Genomic DNA, 20,699 nt, shown 5'->3' on the forward strand with positions numbered 1-20,699 from the left:
TGTGACCAAACACCGTATTGGTTATAACTAGGTTGTTATACCTACAAAATTGCAAAAGCCTATAGCCATTACTGTTTTCTTTTCCTACACCAAATTTACCTAGGCTAGGATACCATCTATCCCTATTTCTACCACCCTGTGCATTAAAATCTCCTAGCAAAAACACCATATTTCTACCTGGTACCCTGTCTATTTGCTCCTGTAACTGTAAGTAAAATTCATCTGAGTCACTAGTATCTCCATCAGTTAGTTCAATGGGGGCATATACTACTATAACTGATACCCTAAACTTTTTAGTCATAAAATGAGCAATTAGTATTCTATTATTAATACCTTCCCAGCCTAAACAAGACTTAGCAGCTTCCTTATTCATCATGAGCCCTACTCCCTGTCTATGTACCCCATCCTTCCTGCCTGAGTAAACAAATTCTATGTCACCTAACTTCATGCTTCCTACCCCTGGGATATGAGTTTCTGAAACTCCTAATAAATTCAGTTCAAACCGTCTGAATTCGTCAGTCAAAATGTCGATGCGATAGTCATTTTTTAACGTCGTAACATTCCAAGTTCCAATTTTCATGTTCTTTGTAAAAAAACAAAGTCGTGTTCTTACATCAAGACTTAATGTAAAAAAAAAATTATACATAGAGGCAAAAACTTATAGCGTTGTTTAAACCATGCCATGTACAAGCACATTAACTTTCATCTTTCTTTCTAAGTTAAATTCGGCGATTAAACTGATTTAGTTCCTTCATCAATAGACAAAGGAAGGTCGTACATAAAATTAGATAAATTTGGAAATACTAATTTATCAAACGAAAAAATCCAACCCTTCCCCTTTAATCAAATTCTATATCTATGCTTGTGTATTTTAGTATCAAATCGATTTTTTCTCTGCGAATGCAGCCTTTACCCAAAAAGGGATGAATTATCAGTATTTACACTTTTACCGACAGAAAAAAAAAAAAAAAGTCGAAGTCGGACCCGTGATTTTCAAACTAAGAGTCTGGTCCTCAATTAATTCAGCTATCTGGTTTTATCTTATTCTTGTACAGCCTTTTTTACTCTTATGTATTAGAAAAAATGTCTTCCATGGAAACGGGTTTTCTCTTTGGCAGAGTTTGCAGCTGTATTCGGCAGGGTCTATTATTATATAAAAGGATTTGCTTCACGGACCGTCCGTTAAAGCGACAAACGGCAAACGGGAAAGAAACGCTGAGGAGAAGGAGACCTTGGCTCGGTTCCAATAGAAGATGATAAATTGTGCTAATCAAAAATGACTAAGTGATGATGCTTTGGAAATTCTGGCTTTCAGGTCTAATAAGAAACCAAAATTCTCTAAAGTGTCTCTACAGACTGTCTCTAAAAAGAAATTTTCCTTTGAGTACCCGTCTAAGAAATATTAGCAGTTCTAAATAACTTGTGCATGAACAGGAAGATCTATTTATTTTAAGACAATTTAACGGCTAAAAATACATTTTTAATACAAAATAAAAGCAAATCAAATACAACCCCACCCGAAAACATACTTGTCATCGGGTGACGAAAAACCCCACAGTCAACGCGAAACTCCTACCAGAGCTTACATGCTTCCGGTAAAATTCGTATCCGCCAAGCAAGCTATGACTAGCTTGCTAGTATCCCTGGTATACTAGACCTGCAGAATGGCATCAATGTTTCCCCTTCTCCTTGTTCCTATTTATGAGATGTGGCAAGGGGATATAATCGTCTATCTGTTGACACAAATTATCACCACTAACCTGGATTAAAAACATAAGTCCTTGCCCCTTCACTTGTAGAAAAAAGGCCGTTGCAAGAGGCATCACCTGATTGGGCCATTTTTAGTGATGCTCTATCACGTTCTATAAGGTAGCACCGATAACGTTCAGCGTGATGTCCATGTGCGTGATGACGTGTCCGTAGACGTGCCATTAGGTACCTAGACGTTCCTTCCTTCCAAGTTGCTATGCAAGTAAGTTCTTCCTCTGGAAAAAAAGATAAGCCGCTTATGGAATTGTAAAGATTCGATTGCAAAAAAATTTCGGGCTATATTTGAAGTTCACGAAAAAAGAAACAGAATAAATCAGGTTAGAGGAAGAGTGTCAAAGATGCATCTCACAGGTCATGAGTGGTCCCCAGATAATTCGGAGGCAGCCAACCGAATGCTATAACGACATATGAATTCAAACAGTTTTATACAAGACACATGAAGATTCGGCAAATACAGCAATAGTAAAAAGTAGTAAAGTAAGTAAAACGGCACTAAACCCTTTAGATTCAAACCGGAGGTGCTGATCTCCGTTTCGTGGCCCTTCAGCCAGGAAGTGCAATGGGGGGTTGGGGGCCAACTACCCTGTGCTTTCACACACCCTTCCTAATTACCTTCTAGAGATTTCTCCAGGTACCCATTTAGAGCTGGGTGGACTCAGGCTGAGTTAACAGAGCCACGCCACTAACCCCTGTCCTAGACTAAATAACTTACCAAGCCTGGGATTGAACCCGTGCCCCATGGACAAAGAATTCTCAAACCAGCGCGCCAGTCACTTAGCCAAGACGGCAATATCAACATGATAAGCCTTTGCTGGCCGGTTTTAGTGGGTTAAGCAGGCCCGAATACTTCAGGTAGTAGATGTCGACGCAAATAGCTATTTCAGTTAACTAGACTTGATACGCAAATCAGCACAATACGGATATACTGTTAGAAAAACAAAAGAACAGCTTTAACTAATTTTTAATGGACTCGCTACAGCTTTTTGGAGAGATCATCCGGCAAAAAATATATTCGAGGGAGGGGTACTTTATGAAGTTTCCAATTTTTATGGGGGGAGGGAGTTTCTGATCTACACCAGTGAGTTACTCCAATGGTCAGCACCACTTCCGTATCAAATATAGTTTAATTACTGAAGCAAAAAATATTCAAAGCACGTTTCAAAGTTATTTTCTAACCATTTATGCAAAGTATATGTTCAATAGACTTCGGTTGAAAGAAAATTGGACCTTCAATAGATTGATTTTGATACCATCTCATTTAGGGTTTGAAAACTATAATAAATTCTTAGCAAATTTAGACCTGGTGCCACAGATGTTACGGGACATCATGTTCAAGGTTTGGGCTAATTTCACCTGTCCTCTGCCAAAACTTAGTACCTTCACAAAAATTTTTATTTTGGGTTAAGGATAGAATTCTCCAAATCTCAACACGGCAAGTTTAATGGTGCAGTTAGCGTTTCGGCACAGGGGTAAACAAAAATTTGGCCCATTTTCCACCCACAAACTGGTAAAAAAAAACAGCATCTACGCCCAACAGAAAAGAGAGTGGCAATGAACAGAGAAAACTACATTGAAAGTTTTGTTCATCAACTTCTGTTTCTTCACATATTTCAGCATTTCCTAAAACGAAAAAAACAATATTGCGCGATTTTTTCAAAAACTTAAAAAAATTGGATATTATGTTTTGTCCGAGGATAGCCGATTTCCACCCCATCCTCCTTCAAAAATCTTCAAATGTGAGTTTATATTGCAAATTCTAGATGAAGATAGGACATCTATTGTAACTTCATTTCCTCACAATCATCAATAATGGCAAATAATTTTTTAATAAAATTTTACATAGTCCCTCACACAATGAAAAGAAAGTTCATTTTTCGCTAAAGGAAACTCTGAAATATAAGCGTTTTAACAGATTTTCCTACAAATACTTGTATTTTCTCGATAATTTGTTCTTTTTTTAGCTGGCGTTCACTATATGTGGTAGGTTCCACATAAATTCAGACTAGACTTTTGCTTCAGTTTCCCGAATTATTGAATTTAACAGATGTTCAGGACAAGATGAAATTCAGGGCAAAGTTAGAAGCCCATATTGATAGCAACTTCATATTTTGCCAAAATCTTACATGAGAAATCGAGCCCAATGAATTTACCGGAACATGTCTTTTCTTTTTTTTTGGGGGGGGGAAGATAAAATATACAGATGTCTCATTTCTCCGTAAATTTCCACATATATCAAATTCAATTAAATTTTACAAACCCGGTCAAAATTCTGTCAGAATGCGCTTGGAAGGGATCAAGCACGGATGATTTTCAGGCACACGATGTAAATTGTTCTTTTACTTTAGATCTTAGCTTTTACTTACAATTCCATAAAAAAAAGTACAAGAAACGAAGATAAACAGTGGATTGACCGAGCCTAGATTATTAGCCATACCAATGCAATAGCTAAATTCAGCATAAGAGAGGAAGAGGTAGAAAAATCCGTTGAGGGTCAAATCACCTGGCAAATTTTGGGGAAATAATCAAATATAACTTTTGGATATCTAAGGCTAAAAACACACTTTTCTCTTATACTAACCTTCAGGGGCATATCCAAGAAAAGGTTACCCCGGTTGACCCCTCCCTAAAAATTGTTATCAGATTCATACGAAAGTAACAAGAATACAAATAAGCAAATTTTGGTTGTGTTGTGTAAAGCTATTTTTTGTAACCCCCTCCCATAACAAAAACCTTGGATACGGTCCTGCTAAACTTACAAATTCTTTCGGGGCTGCATCCAATTTTCAGTCAGTAAAGCATGCAAAGGGGGCCTCGAAGCCCTCCCTCCCAAAAAATCCTAAATTTTCCTGAGTTTCTTGGCATTTTTAATTTAATCTATCATAGCAGTTTTCTCCTATTATCATTGCCCCCCCCCCGACCCAGAAAAAAGGTTCCTGCAAATTTATATGATTTTTATATTTTTGTTGAGAATTCTCATAAAGTTTAGTTCTGTTTTTGCTTTTACATACTCTCTTTCCTCTCTAATTCAATTATCCTTGTTCTGTTTTTCTTCTGAGTTTAATTCAATTTCCGCTAAAAGCGAAAGCAGTTCCCTTATTGACTGCTGTCTCCTGAATCTTGAAATTCGAAGGTCTAACATTTGAACATTAATTTATTTCATTTCACTAAAAAGTACAAAGAAGATGGTAACAAGCTTAAGAAGACTAACGGCAATATCTGCATTTTGTTGGCATCAGCAAAATTTATTCTAAAATAGAAGCGGATGTACAGAAATTCCAGGAGGGGAGGCTTTTCAAACAATTTCCATGTGAGTGATAGGTATGAAAAGGCATTTTTGAAATAAACGTCACGTTTTTTCAAAATACTGTACTTTTTTTCATACTCATGGATTTTACTTATCCACATCACGACATAAAATAGTTTTGATGTATACACCAGTTGATGGTTGCCACGTATATCGGAAGTGGGTAATATGTGGTGAAGGTATGCCACACGTGCCGGAATAGGTGTCACTCCCGAAGTTATCAGGTAGGAGAAAATGGGCCACTCTCAGGGTTTCACTCACTTATAGAGGATTTAAATTTATTTCCTAGGAACCAGGGAGACCAGCCATGATTCGGACGAAAATATTTTAAATACCTCTACCTCGAACACTACCCAACATAACAAGGGACTTGACATAGTGAACTGAGTACCAAAATCAAGTTGACGAATGTGGTCCACAAGTCTCATTTGTGTAACTGACTGTTTTGGACCTATGCCATGTTCATAGGTCCTATATTCTATCAATAACAGGACCTATGTGTTCTGTCAATGCGCATCCGCATGCAAGGCGGGCATTAGAAATCGTACCACCAGAAGTGTGAAATCCGAATCATAAGGATCGTTAAATTCTGAATCAACTCAACAAAGAGTGATTATCATTACCTGTCAGTGACACTTTGACTAAAAGGCTTAAAATACCCCTTTCCCATTCAATAACTTACGATTTAAAATTTCAAAATAACGATTTTCAGTCTTTTCGCGAATATGTGCTTCATTTCGACGGTTTAAGTAGGAGAAAAATGAGTAACAGCGAGAAAACACAATGAAAGAGACAAAAAAGGGCAACAAAAAGAAAGAAAAAGTGTAACAATTATAATTCACTTTGACACAAAGTACAACTGTGTTGGTTGGTTGAGCTACACATAAAGTAACAGTTTTCGTTTCAAACGTAGGCTACCTTCTATGGAATATGTATGGCACAGGCGCAAAAATCATCAATGAATAAAGGCTCGATAGAGCATCGTTTTTCAACCCTTTTAGTGTGTTGACCCACCACTTTGAAGTCCATGGTAACTGAAGACCCTAGTTTGAAAGATACCAAATTTTCTAAAGTGTGCGGGAAAACCGATGACCTTCATAGGCCTAGGCCGGTTTCCAGGCGGAATAATATTGTAATACCAAGGAAAAATATTTTCAATATTGGAGCCCTTAACACTCGAACTCTAGTTAAACCTGGAAAAATGGATCTTTTATTGAGAAAAATTAATAGATACAATTAGGATCTGGTTGGTTCAGCAGAGACGCGCCTTCCTTGAAATGGATAACAGAGTATTCTTGAACCCCCCTATTCCTATCACGAGGATGTATCAACAGTGTTTACGGGATGGGGGCCGGCTTCATTTTTTTTCCAACCGCTAAAAGGTCACTGATCAATTTTACTTATGCATTGGGGAGAATTGCAATTATCCGTATGAATTTCGTCAAAAATTCTTATGATTTATAAGAATTTATATTCTTATAAGAATATAAACCGTAATTTATACATAATTATCAAACATAATTTAAATAACTTTATCTAGATACATTGGCCATGAATGACATCCTAATCAAAACAATGTTATACAGAAAAAGTTCGATGGCGATCTGTAAAGTAACGTATGTTTTCGAAAATTTGCATCATATATACTAAAAAGCTACGATAAGACACTATAACACAGCCTTTTCCCAAATTCGGACATACACCATAAACACGTTCAAGACAATTGATAGCTTTCTAAAATTTCTAACATTGGCCATGAATGACATCCTCATCAAAACTATGTTATACAGAAAAAGTTCGATGGTGATCTGTAAAGTAACGTATGTTTTCGAAAATTTGTATCATACATACTAAAAAGCTACGATAAAACACTATAACACAGCCTTTTCCCAAATTCGGACATACACCATAAACACGTTCAAGACAATTGATAGCTTTCTAAAATTTCTAACATTGGCCATGAATGACATCCTCATCAAAACTATGTTATGCAGAAAAAGTTCAATGGTGATCTGTAAAGTAACGTATGTTTTCGAAAATTTGCATCATACATACTAAAAAGCTACGATAAAACACTATAACACAGCCTTTTCCCAAATTCGGACATACACCATAAACACGTTCAAGACAATTGATAGCTTTCTAAAATTTCTAACATTGGCCATGAATGACATCCTCATCAAAACTATGTTATACAGAAAAAGTTCGATGGTGATCTGTAAAGTAACGTATGTTTTCGAAAATTTGCATCATACATACTAAAAAGCTACGATAAAACACTATAACACAGCCTTTTCCCAAATTCGGACATACACCATAAACACGTTCAAGACAATTGATAGCTTTCTAAAATTTCTAACATTGGCCATGAATGACATCCTCATCAAAACTATATTATACAGAAAAAGTTCGATGGTGATCTGTAAAGTAACGTATGTTTTCGAAAATTTGCATCATACATACTAAAAAGCTACGATAAAACACTATAACACAGCCTTTTCCCAAATTCGGACATACACCATAAACACGTTCAAGACAATTGATAGCTTTCTAAAATTTCTAACATTGGCCATGAATGACACCCTCATCAAAACTATGTTATGCAGAAAAAGTTCAATGGTGATCTGTAAAGTAACGTATGTTTTCGAAAATTTGCATCATACATACTAAAAAGCTACGATAAAACACTATAACACAGCCTTTTCCCAAATTCGGACATACACCATAAACACGTTCAAGACAATTGATAGCTTTCTAAAATTTCTAACATTGGCCATGAATGACATCCTCATCAAAACTATGTTATACAGAAAAAGTTCGATGGTGATCTGTAAGTAACGTATGTTTTCGAAAATTTGCATCATACATACTAAAAAGCTACGATAAAACACTATAACACAGCCTTTTCCCAAATTCGGACATACACCATAAACACGTTCAAGACAATTGATAGCTTTCTCAAATTTCTAACATTGGCCATGAATGACATCCTCATCAAAACTATGTTATACAGAAAAAGTTCGATGGTGATCTGTAAAGTAACGTATGTTTTCGAAAATTTGCATCATACATACTAAAAAGCTACGATAAAACACTATAAGACAGCCTTTTCCCAAATTCAGACATACACCATAAACACGTTCAAGACAATTGATAGCCTTCTAAAATTTCTAACATTGGCCATGAATGACATCCTCATCAAAACTATATTATACAGAAAAAGTTCGATGGTGATCTGTAAAGTAACGTATGTTTTCGAAAATTTGCATCATACATACTAAAAAGCTACGATAAAACACTATAACACAGCCTTTTCCCAAATTCGGACATACACCATAAACACGTTCAAGACAATTGATAGCTTTCTAAAATTTCTAACATTGGCCATGAATGACATCCTCATCAAAACTATGTTATACAGAAAAAATTCGATGGTGATCTGTAAAGTAACGTATGTTTTCGAAAATTTGCATCATACATACTAAAAAGCTACGATAAAACACTATAAGACAGCCTTTTCCCAAATTCAGACATACACCATAAACACATTCAAGGCAATTGATAGCCTTCTAAAATTTCTAACATTGGCCATGAATGACATCCTCATCAAAACAATGTTGAATATCTATAATTCATAAGAATTTATAAATCTGGAAGATTCTCAATCTTCCAGAAATACACTGCGGATTCTGCTCAAAGCGAAGAGGATTGGAATAAATTCTACTTCCAGTTACAGGATGTCTTTAGCAGATACTCAAAAAACGATTTACAAATCGTCACAGGTGACTTCAATGCAATGATGGCCTGTAGCCATGCCCGTCAGAAAGATCCCATGGGCCCACATGGACATAGACGGCTTGATGGGAAGGGGAGAGCGACTAATCTACTTTTGAAGACAGAATAAACTATGCATTATAAACACCTTTTTCAAGCATAGACACCATCAAAAGGTTACATAGAAATCGCCCGATGGGCTGTCTGAAAACTCGATTGTCTATGTCCTGATATCTAGAAGATTGAAATGATCAGTAATAGACAGCTGCAGGAAAATTTGAATCTGAGCATGCGCTACGGATGTTAAAACTAACACTGGGGTAAAAAGAAAATCTCTAAGACAACAAAAATTCCTAGATTCCGAACAGAAACTATACACGACCCCAACTAAACGACGCTTATGCAACTATTCTGTCTACAAACTACGAGACATCCTGAGTATATCCACTTCTCCAACCCAGATGAGATTGACTGGTAGGCACAACATGCTACCCCCACAATACTAGACAGCACAAACGACATCCTTGGTAGAAAGGCCAATGATAAGAGACCCTAGATGATTGAACGTATTATATGACAAGAGGACCAGAAACACCTTTACCACAACAAGTGTGGCCAAAGCATCCGTTACACCTGTAAACATCTCAAAAAGAAAGTTGACCAGGAAGCCAGGATGGCACTCGGAAACCATAACAACGATTATTTTAAGGGCAGTGAAATCAAGTTCAGGGTAAGCAACAGACCAAAATTTGTCAAAACAGTCAGAGAATTATTCACCAGGAGAGAACCTCCGGCGTCCGTATTTGAGGACAAACAAGGGAATGACATCAATGACGCGAAAGTAATGTTCCCATGATGGAAGGGCAATTTTGAGAAGAAATTAAACCAGGAAACATCCTAAACTCCTTCACGACCACACCCCGTGCAACCCCACCATCCTCACTAAAATCTGCGATCAAATCCACCATGGAAGTTCTAAAACGATGCCAGGCTCCTGGACCAGACGGTATCACGGCAGAGCTAATAAATATTCACTCAAATCATTTTGTCGACCTATGAAAAAATCTTACATGAACCATCAGATCCATGGATATGTCCAATGACAGTATTATAGGCAGCAATAGCCCTAACCCACAAAAAAGGCTCGAAGAAAGAATAGGCATATTAGCCTGACTAGGTGCCAAACCAGAATTCTTACTATTATCCTCCTACATACAGTTCAAGCACTCCCCGCTGATGTTATTGGCGAGTATCAAGCTGTCTTTCGATCATGATGATCAGTCATTGATCAAATTTTTACGGTACGACATGTAATGGAACAATTAAATCAGGTTAATTAAATCTCTAGCACCTTTTAATGATTTTCGACAAGCTTCTGACCCACATTGGAGGAAAGGCTTGTGGAATATTCTAAAACCCCACTTTCGTCGGAGTTTTTTTTTTTTGCATGGCATTCTCTCCCTGATATCCGCCGAGTATGGGGCAAAAATAGATGGTATCTTACTTGACAAATTGGCGTATGCCGACGATATTTATCAGCTAGCTATGGTCGCCCAAGATCTTCAACGATAGGCAGACAGCATCTTTAAAGTAATAAAACTGTTTCGGCTGCAGAATGATTCATACAAAACTAAAGTCACAGTTACATCATGCAAGGATACCTGAAACCCGCCATCTATAGTAATCGATGCTGTGCAAGCTGAAACAGTCAATCGAATTCTTTATCCCGTCAGTCTTTTAACAGTCGATAATTGCTGACATCAGAGGCCACCAAACCTACTCTAGCATTGAAATGCTTTCAAACTTGTTGAAATCCAGTCACCTTTTGAACCACTTAAAGTTCACCTTTTTCACAGGCTGATCATGAGTGTGAATCATGGAAAGTAAAAGCCCAAAACAACCGCACTCCTCTCTTTATCTGGAATAAATTCTCTTTGCCGGATAGCAAAGGTTAGATACACTGACCATATCACAAAAGAAGAAATCAGAAGAAGACTAAAGTCACTAGACACGATCGTATGCAAAGTTAGACAGCCCAACTGCGATGGTTCAAGCAAATTAAGGGTATGAATCCTATTCACCTACCCCAGATCTCACTCGAAGGGCAAGTTGAAGGACGTCGATCGCGGGGACGACTTTGTATAATATTAAATAAAAAAAACAAGTTTTTTTAACTGAAAGTAAGGAGCGACATTAAAACTTAAAACGAACAGAAATTTCTTCGTATATGAAAGAGGCTGCTTCCTCATCACCGCCCCGCTCTTTACGCTAAAGTTTGACTCTGTCTCTCAATTCTTTTTTTTAAAACAGTAAAAAACTTTAGCGTAAAGAGCGGGGCGTTGATGAGGAAGCAGCCTCTTTCATATACGAAGTAATTTCTGTTCGTTTTAAGTTTTAATGTCGCTCCTTACTTTCAGTTAAAAAAACTTGTTTTTTTTTATTTAATTTCTGAACGTTTTTGAATCAATGCATGTTTTGATTTTGGCTCTCCGCAGAGGAATAATTAAAACGAAATTTGCAATTTTTTTTTGGCTAAATGGCTTTCTCATAATTTTGATCGAATTATTTTGAGAAAAAAAGAGCGGGGGAGGAGGCCTAGTTGCCCTCCGATTTTTTGGTTAATTAAAAAGGCAACTAGAACTTTTAATTTTTTACGAATATTTTTATTAGTAAAAGATTTACGTAACTTATAAATTAGCTTACGTAAAGAACTTTTGTATTCTCATATTTTTATTACATATATGAGGGGGTTCGCCCCCTTGTCAGATCCTCGCTCTTTACGCTAAAGCTTAAATTTTGTCCCAATTCATTAAGAATGACCCCAGAATCACAAAAGCCGTAGAATAAATAGTTGAAATTACTAAAAATACTTTAACGTAAAGAGCGAGGTATTAAGAGGAGGTGAGCCCCTCAAATGGGTAATAATTTCTGTTTCTTTTAAGTTTTAATGCTGTTCCTTACTTCCAGCTGAAAGAACTTTTTCATATTTATTTTTTCATTGCGTTTTTAAATAATGCTAGTAAATCCTGCGCTCCCTTCATGGAGATTTTCTTCCCCATGACAAATTATCGATGGAAAGTTCCCCCAGCATATCCCCCTCTTCTCAACGCCTCCCCCAACCAAAAAAATCCTCCTGAAAACGCCTGTACACTTCCCAATAACCATTACTATATGTAAGCATTGGTCAAAGTTTGTAACTTGTTGCCCCTCCCATGGGGACTGTGGGGGAGTAAGTCGTCCCCAAAGACATAGTTATAAGGTTTTTCGACTTCGCTGAATAAAATGGCTATCGCAGAATTTTGATCCGTTGACTTAGGTAAAATAATTAGCGTGGGAGGGGGCCTAGGTGCCCTCCAATTTTTTTGGTCACTTAAAAAGGGCACTAGAACTTTTCACTTCCGTTAGAATGAGCCCTCTTGCAACATTCTAGGACAACTGGGTCGATACGATCACCCCTGGAAAAAAAAAAACAAAAACAAAAAAACAAATAAACACGCATCCGTGATCTGCCTTCTGGCAAAAAATACAAAATTCCACATTTTTGTAGATAGGAGCTTGAAACTTCTACAGTAGGGTTCTCTGATACGCTGTGATTTTCGTTAAGATTCTGTGACTTCTAGGGGGCGTATCCCCCTATTTTCTAAAATAACGCAAATTTTCTCAGGCTCGTAACTTTTGATGGGTAAGACTAAACTTGATGAAATTTATATATTTAAAATCAGCATTAAAATGCGATTCTTTTGATGTAGGTATTGGTATCAAAATTCCATTTTTTAGAGTTTTGGTTACTATTGAGCCGGGTCGCTCCTTACTACAGTTCGTTACCACGAACTGTTTGATGGATTGACAATTTTTATCGAAAGAGTATCATTCCAATATCCTGAACTGCACATCAAAGAGAAACATATCGAGTATTGGTCAATGAAATTTTGAAAGGAACACCCTAAAATGTCCCATTAGGATGGATTGTGTAAGTACATAAGTAAGTAGTATTTATATTTCTCTGAAATATATTAGAAATGATATTCATGCATAAACGTTTTGTATCAACTACGATCTCTTGTCTTTAGTTTTGCGACACCCACTCCCCAATGGGACAAGCAATGCGCTGAAGCATAGTTTCTAAACCAATTTAACCTCACAAAACCCCCCCCCCTTTCATCGTAGAAAAATGTTTGCAAAAATTTAAGTCAGTCGCCTCAGGGCCCACTTATAACAAGTAAAAATTGGAGCATAACTGTGATGTAAAGCAAAGATTGGGTTATCGCAGTTTTATATCTTTTCATTGTGACCAGTGGTCTATAGCTCTTGAACGGTAAGAGAAGAAAATTCAAAATTCGTTTTCGATATTGCACTTGTGAAACTGAAGTTTGCAAAATTACAAAAAAAAAATCAATTAAAATAACCTCTTTTCCTAGCTTGCTAATAGTGTAAGCAAAAAAAAAAAAAAAAAAAAAAAAAAAAAAAAAAAAAAAAAAAAAAAAAAAAAAAAAAAAAAAAAAAAAAAAAAAAAAAAAAACTGCGCTGGCATCAAAATTGATCTTCTCATTTGGTCAATAGTCCAAAAGTACTATTGTAAATATTCCGACGTTGGTTTCTATTCCAAAGAAGGGCATGCTTCTTACTTATGATTCAGGATAAACAGCTGATCTAAACTTAGTACAAGAGGAGGGGCTAAATTATTTTAAATGGGTTTCTAACAGAAGCTCTCGGATATAATAAATGGTAAAGCGTATGAGGTGATTTATATAGGTGATGTTCGCATCTATTCTGAACTGTAAAGGGTGGGTTCCCTAAATTCTTGTCATTAAGTCATCTACCAGAAGAGTTTATTGAATCTCACCCGAAATTAATAAGAAGTAATAAGCTGTAGTCAAGTTGTACTTTTCCAGAATCTAAGACCAACCTGACTGCTGTGAAGGCGAGGGGGTATCAAAATTCTAGTCAACATGGTATGTACGAAAATGGGTTGTCGGATCTCAACCAAACCTAACTGCCCTATACAGCTAAAATTTGATAGCATATCCCCGAGAAGCAACTTTACAAAAGATGCATGTGTCGCATTCTATTTTAAATATTATGCTTAATTACTTTTCTTTCAAATCAGTCCTTTAACAGCTCTCCAGTACCCAGCTAGCAGTGAAGAAACAAAAAGAGCAAGAATTAAAAAAAAAACACGAATAAAAAAGAATAAAATAGAAAATGAACAAACACGAATGAAAAATGAACAAATACGAATAAAGAAAGTAAAAGAAGAGACTTAAAGAAGAGCTAATAATGGTAGTAACATCATTACAAAGGAATCCAGACCTTACCGCTACCTTTATAGATCCTCCCCCTACCTCGAAAGCCATCGAAAGCTTGATATGGAATTTTGTTGAATGAAAACCATACTGTAGACGTTTCAAGCTCGAAACATATACATAAAAGTAGAATTTTGCATTTCCTGCCATAAGAAAGATAACGTGATGCGTGTTACTTGTTTGTTGTTGTATTTTCCAAGGGCGATTGTATTGAATCAATGGTCCTAGAAGATCGGGAGGGGGCTAATTCGAAGATTAATCAAAAATTCTAGTATCCATTTTAAGTGATAAAAAATATTTGGGGGCCACTAGCCCGCCAGCACCCTTTTTCCCCGAAGACTTTCGATCAAAATTTTGAGATCGCCATTTGAATCAGCATAATTAAAAGACCTAAAAACAAAAGCTATCGGGATGACATGACCCCCCATAGTCCCCAGGGAAAGGGCTGTAAGATACACGATTTGCCGATTGTCTACGTATAGCATTTGTTTTTAGGAAATGTATGGACATTTTTTTGGGAGGGGGGTTCTGCGGGAGGGGGATATTATATGCGGGGCGATTTTCTACAGAAATAATTTTCTGTGGGTGAAAAGTTTCCGGGGGAATTTTTCAGAAAAATTTTACATGGGGAGGGGGGAAAGCAGATTTTGCGATAGGATTTGAAAAACGGTTATAAATTAAATTTAAAACAGGTTTGTTTTTTTATTAAAAGTAAGCAAAAACATTAAAACTTAAAGCAAAATAAAACTGTTCCTTATATGAGAAAGGCTGCCCCTCCTCAATCCCTCGCTCTTTATGCTAAAGTTTGACTTCTTACACTACTCAAACACAGTTGAATTTGAATAAGCATCATTTTTAAAGAGCTATAAGACTTTAAGAGCAAAGCCTAGAGGGGGACAGCCCCCTCCCCCCACAGACAAAATAATTTCTGTTCGTTTTGAGTTCTAATGTTGTTCCTTACTTTCAGTTGAAAAGAAACTTGCGCTTGTATATTTAACGACACATAGAATGGACAGCCAGAGAATCTGCATTCAATTTCAAATTACACGCATCATAGCATAAATATTATAATGGTACTTGTATGATATAGACCCTACATAATATTCTTCTAATATGTTTCTCTGACACTCAATCCCAATTAAATATATCTAAATATGATAAAATATTACACTTTAGAAACAAATTTGGGCTATATATTTGCACATTAGGGGGTGGGATGGTGATGGTAAAGTATAGCGAGTCTGCAGGCCTAATGTGTTATTGTCATCCCACTCCCACCCACCCCCATAATGTGCAAATATATAACCTAAATTATATATCGTCCATTTATTCTGTCACTTCTCTTTGTCTTGTCTCTCGCTAAGCTGAAAGAAACCAACGAAAAAAAAAAAAACAGGTTCAATAATGCATCAATGAATGAACAACTTGAGCGGTAGGGGCTATATAATACAAGTACCATTAATATTTATACTGTGTTATACATTTTCAATTATAAGATCTAGGGCACTTTTCCCGACCCTAGGGCGACCAGCAGGCGGCCTTCCACTCTGGAATCATATGATTCTTGCAGTCCTAGGCACAAGGGTCATAAAAATAACGTTTTGAAAACATAGGCTTCAAATATTCATTTTTGTAGAAAAATTGACATTTTACACTTTGTTGAAATCAATTCTACAAGAATTATCAGAAAATTGCGAAGCAGATTTCCACAATTAACAAACACTAACTGCATATTTCACGAAATCCGAAAAGATGCACATTCCTGAAATCCGACTCAAGCAAGGACCAGCTTGGACCAGTTTTCCCTACGCTATCCTCTCCCGATCCTTGCACACATAAACGTGTTGTACCTTATTTGACTCAAGATCCTTCAGGGCCTATTTAAAGAAATGTCCTAAAAGATTATAAGAACTACACTAAATAATAGAATGACGAAATCGTATTATGGTTATAGGAAATCGAAACACCTTAAGTAAATATGTCGAAATAACGCTGGTTATCTATCAAACTAGATATTTAACGGTTTCTAAGCTTGTTGATAACAAATATGAAACTAATTTGGAATATAAAAATCCCGTAAGCAGGCCAGGTGTTGTCACCTCTAAAGAATCAAATGGCTAGTGTCATTTGTGCTTTACTGAAAATAAAATGTGCTTCAAATATTTTTTTAGTAGAAAGAGAACACTTACTTGACAAACAGACAGAATACAAAAAAAGACATTTGTCAGTACTTATGCCTTGTAAGGCATAATATAAAATCAACAAAATTAAATCAAAATTTGACAATTCTTTTTTTTTGGTGGTAGTTTATTTTCAGAAATAAATTCAGCTTTTTAGTCTTATTCTCTGAAAATACAAGTTAAGAAAGAGATAATCCACGTTGCGAACAAATTTTCATGTTTTTCGTTCGAAGGGAGAAGGAAACAAAACTTACGAGAAATAAACTTCACCTTTTTAGTGCAAAAAAATTATATTTCTTCTTACTAACATAAAGTGCAACAAACAGGGAGACAAACCGAAAATATTGTTGAGATTCTTTTCGAGGAGAAGCCCCGAATCGGCCAACCCGGCCGGATGGGAGTTAAGCAAGTAACATGGGTTTCTGAAACTCTGCCAAAAACAAAGAAAACAGTATTAAAAAAACGTTATTTACAAAACGGATTTTGGCATTTTGGCAATAATCCGTTTTTACGGATTACGGAAATCCACAAAAACGGATTTTGGCTTTAAAAAAAACCTAACTAAAAAGGGACATTATCCCAACTAGGTTTACAATTTTCGTTATTGTGACTCATAGTAAACCAAGAATAGCTGCCAACCATACTTAAATTACTTAACAATATTTCTGGCAATTTATTATTTTTCCAAATATCATTATTTTTTTTTCGGCAATAAATTTGCTCTTTCCCTGGTAATAAGTCGTTTTAAAGTGCAATTTATCGGTCCTTAAGACTTTATTGCATCTTCTCCAACTTAACAATGTTCAGTCAGGAGAATAAGCAATTTTGAACTGTAGATAAAAACAGATCCAGGGCATTGATCAGGTATGCTTGCGTTAGTTCCTTTTCTTCTTAAAAAAGGATCTACAGAAACAAAATTATCCAAAAAACAATGAGTATGTGTTAGTTATATTTTTGAACACAGTTGAATTCGATCATTATGTGAAAAAAGGAATCAACTCTAATAAACCTTGAATTAGCGAAATTAGTTTTAAAACATAAGAGAAAAAGGAATCAAATTCGGCAGACTCAAAGAAGTAAACTCTGTGGGGAAGGGTGAAATTCATCATGAAAGCAAAAAAAATTGATGGCTGCAAAAACCCTGATACAGGTCGGTACAGATATGGGAGGGAGCAGAGGCGCCATTTGGGGGGTCAGGGGTGGGCAAATGCCCACCCCCAGATTTTCCAGGGGGGCCCAAGCAAACACCACAAAGGGCCCTTTGCCGGCCATAATAATCCATTATGTCCAACACAATCCATTCTGTTCAAATGATTTGAACTAACTGCAAGCCTATTAGCCAAAGAGCGTAATTACCTGACGACCCTTGGGGTAATTACGCTATTTGCTATTAATCATTGTAAACTTTGAAAGTAGGTTAGATACATAATACAATTCTCGAGTTCTGTCAAATGCCCATTTCCTAGATGATTACGCGATACGAAGTGATTCGGGGGGGGGGGGCAAGATGGAGTTCATGCCCACCCCAAGATTTGGTCCAAATGGCGCCTCTGGGTGGGAGGGGTGGAAAGACTTAAGAGTGGGAACACTGAAATTGAATACCGAACGTTGTTAAAATTCTGACACTAAAGGACATATCCACTCAACTCAATTGCTCAGGTGGCTTCCGACGTCCATACAATTCTCAATATTCAAAAATTGAACTTTTTCGACGTGGGTGAATGACTGTAACGTGGAGGAAAGGTTAATCTTACTTTACATCTTTATTGCTTATTACTAATACAAGTAGCTATAAGATAATGTTTCAGAAACTGATAAGGGTGCCAACTATGAAGGGAGTAAGGGGTGGAGAATTACCTCTAGATTTGGAAAAAATATATTTGCCCTAAAATAAATAGAAAAAACAGCTTCCCATACGTTTCGAATAATACGTTTTTTAAGTCTTAATTTTAAAAACTTAAATAAATCACTGCCCCCCTACATTTTGGTAAATTGGTGTCACTAGCCACCGGTACCCAAAATAAGGTTTTTCCTTTAAACAAAGACAGTTTGACTTACTGTCTACTAAAATCCAAGAAGAAGATGCCCATGTAAAGCATAAACATTTCACATTTTATGGATGTAAAAGTTCTTTATAAAAATATTGTAATCTAATTTTTAATTATACGTTCAAAGATGTCTTAAATGACCCAATAAGCAGGTAGTGTTCTGATGGTAGGCAACACATCGATGCAATGGTGCTGGTGAAAAGGTAGCGTGCCGATAACCGGTACGTGTAGCGGGTAACGTACATTTCGGTAACTGTGTTACCTGAATTTTTGCTTGATATTAGATATACCTGAACTTTCTGCACCAAGTACATCAGGACAAGCTTGATAGCGAACGAGCTTTTTGTAAGGGTCTGAACATCGTTCAACAGAAGACAGTGGATATCGACAGTCGCCCTTTCCAGTACTAAAAAGAAAGAAAAATATATAATGATAAGAAGCTCGTATGACAGAGAAGAATCCTTTGCAGCAATCCTGATAACCAAGACCGTATCCAGGGGGGGCTATGGTTTTAGGGGGGAGAGGTTGTTTGAACCCCCTCCAACCCGAAATGTTTCTGCGACTCGTAAAAGCGTAACAAAATGAAAACGAATATTTGATGTGTTTTTAAAGCTTTTTTTGTTAGCCCCTCCCCTCCCGTAAAAAATCCTGGATACAGTCCTAGTGAAAATATAAAAGAAATTACTTTAACATATAACCCTATCAAACTGAAAACAACAAGTGTATTCTCATAAAAACTGGATTGTTGCTGATAAATAATTATTGCTAGATTAAGACAGCTTTCAGATATGGATCTAGATATATGGCAACGCGTAAGGTAGACCAAAAGGCTTTGGCCATACGGTTCCACGGATATGAGCGGGCTTCGGAGCCAAATTTCAATGTTTCTTCAAGGCGAGGAGCTTTTTCGCTGGACTTATAAATCACTAACAAGTGGATATTTAAGTTTGAAACATGAGCTTAATTTTGAGTTTGAATCTATAAGGAGAATGCATATTTTCAAATATTGTGAACGGATGAGTAGCTCAAACTATTATTTATTTTAATTAACAATATCCCTCACCCCCCTCTTACATTACACAATCCTGGTTGGTAATATTCGGTAAGCTATTAAACAAAAATACAACCCGTTTCCCTACTTATGCTATATGGTCCTTACTAGTTGTAAACAGCTGGATAGTAGATACAAATTAGAAAAAAAAAACTGAACAAAAAATAATACTAAACTCAAAATGCATTCAATTAGCGTTTAACCATGTAGGTTATTCATAAGCAGTAAAAATGATAATAAGAAAAATTTAAACTAAACTTTTCATTGACTAGCAAAAATCAAGAATATAGTATTTTATGTACTATACTTTTTGATATTTACTACACACTATACTGTTTTTGTAAACAGTTTGGACTTGAGTTGTAAAAGATAGGCAAGTAGACACTTTCTAGACATACTAAATAATAAGTGATTTACGTCATTATATAGCACATACCTACACAAGGAGGATGGCGAGAAGTCTCTCTAACATTGGTCCGAAGGGTCCGTCATTGGTCTCTAAATTCTGAGTAAGGAAAGAAGACATGATATATCCCTTCCATCTAGCTTGTTTTGATGCTCGGTATTCACATTTTTCGTGATTGCATCCCCTCTTAAACTGCTGGAAGAGTTCCTTGACCCCATTATCATGGGACTTCAACACTTACCGCAACCACAACCAATTTTGATTCAAGATGTGAAAAAAAATGCAAATAGACATTTTCTAGCCATAATAAACTATAAACGATTTGCATCTTTATTTAGTATACATCTGGAGAAAGAGAATATGGAAAATCCTCTTTTAGCATCAGCCTGAAGAATCTCGACGATGTCAGGCGTCAAGGAAAGAAGACAATCGAGATCCTATCCATCTAGGAAGCCTTGAAACTTGGCATACACATTTCATATGCTTTCAACTCCTCCTATAATTCTGGAAGAGTTCCTAGAACCCCTCCCCCCAGAACTCAGACCAAATGAGCCTATAGCTAGACATAATCAAATGAATAAACCACGGCACAAATTAGGTTTATGGTATTGCACAATATTTTCTTTTTTTTAACCAGCAAGTCCACAGCGAGTTATCTAAACCAAAGACAGATAAAAATTTTCAATTTTAGGAGAAGTCCGAGCTGTTTCTTAGTTTTGTGTCTTTTACACAACGTAAAACTACGTGGACTAATAAAAAATGAATTCACTCAAAATACTACTACCATTACCAACAGTTCATTGCAACAGTAAGCCGACTGAGGCCAACCCAGTAGGGCATGCTTCTTCTTCACCGTATCTACT

General features: G+C 36.4%; 1 protein-coding gene across 5 annotated transcripts in view; it reads right to left on the minus strand.

The window, feature by feature from the left end:
- LOC136035032 (uncharacterized) overlaps positions 1-20,699 on the minus strand; it is a 321,337-nt gene that overhangs the window by 78,420 nt on the left and 222,218 nt on the right. For all 5 annotated transcript variants that reach the window (XM_065716624.1, XM_065716625.1, XM_065716628.1 and 2 more), the window contains 2 exons: positions 18,670-18,785; positions 1,761-1,985 (listed from right to left, as the gene is read on the minus strand). In XM_065716624.1, the coding sequence (XP_065572696.1) occupies positions 1,761-1,985; positions 18,670-18,785 (341 nt within the window). The remainder of the gene's footprint in view (positions 1-1,760; positions 1,986-18,669; positions 18,786-20,699) is intronic.

Source organism: Artemia franciscana, chromosome 13, assembly GCF_032884065.1.
Source record: "Artemia franciscana chromosome 13, ASM3288406v1, whole genome shotgun sequence".
Classification (NCBI taxonomy): Eukaryota; Metazoa; Arthropoda; class Branchiopoda; order Anostraca; family Artemiidae; genus Artemia; species Artemia franciscana.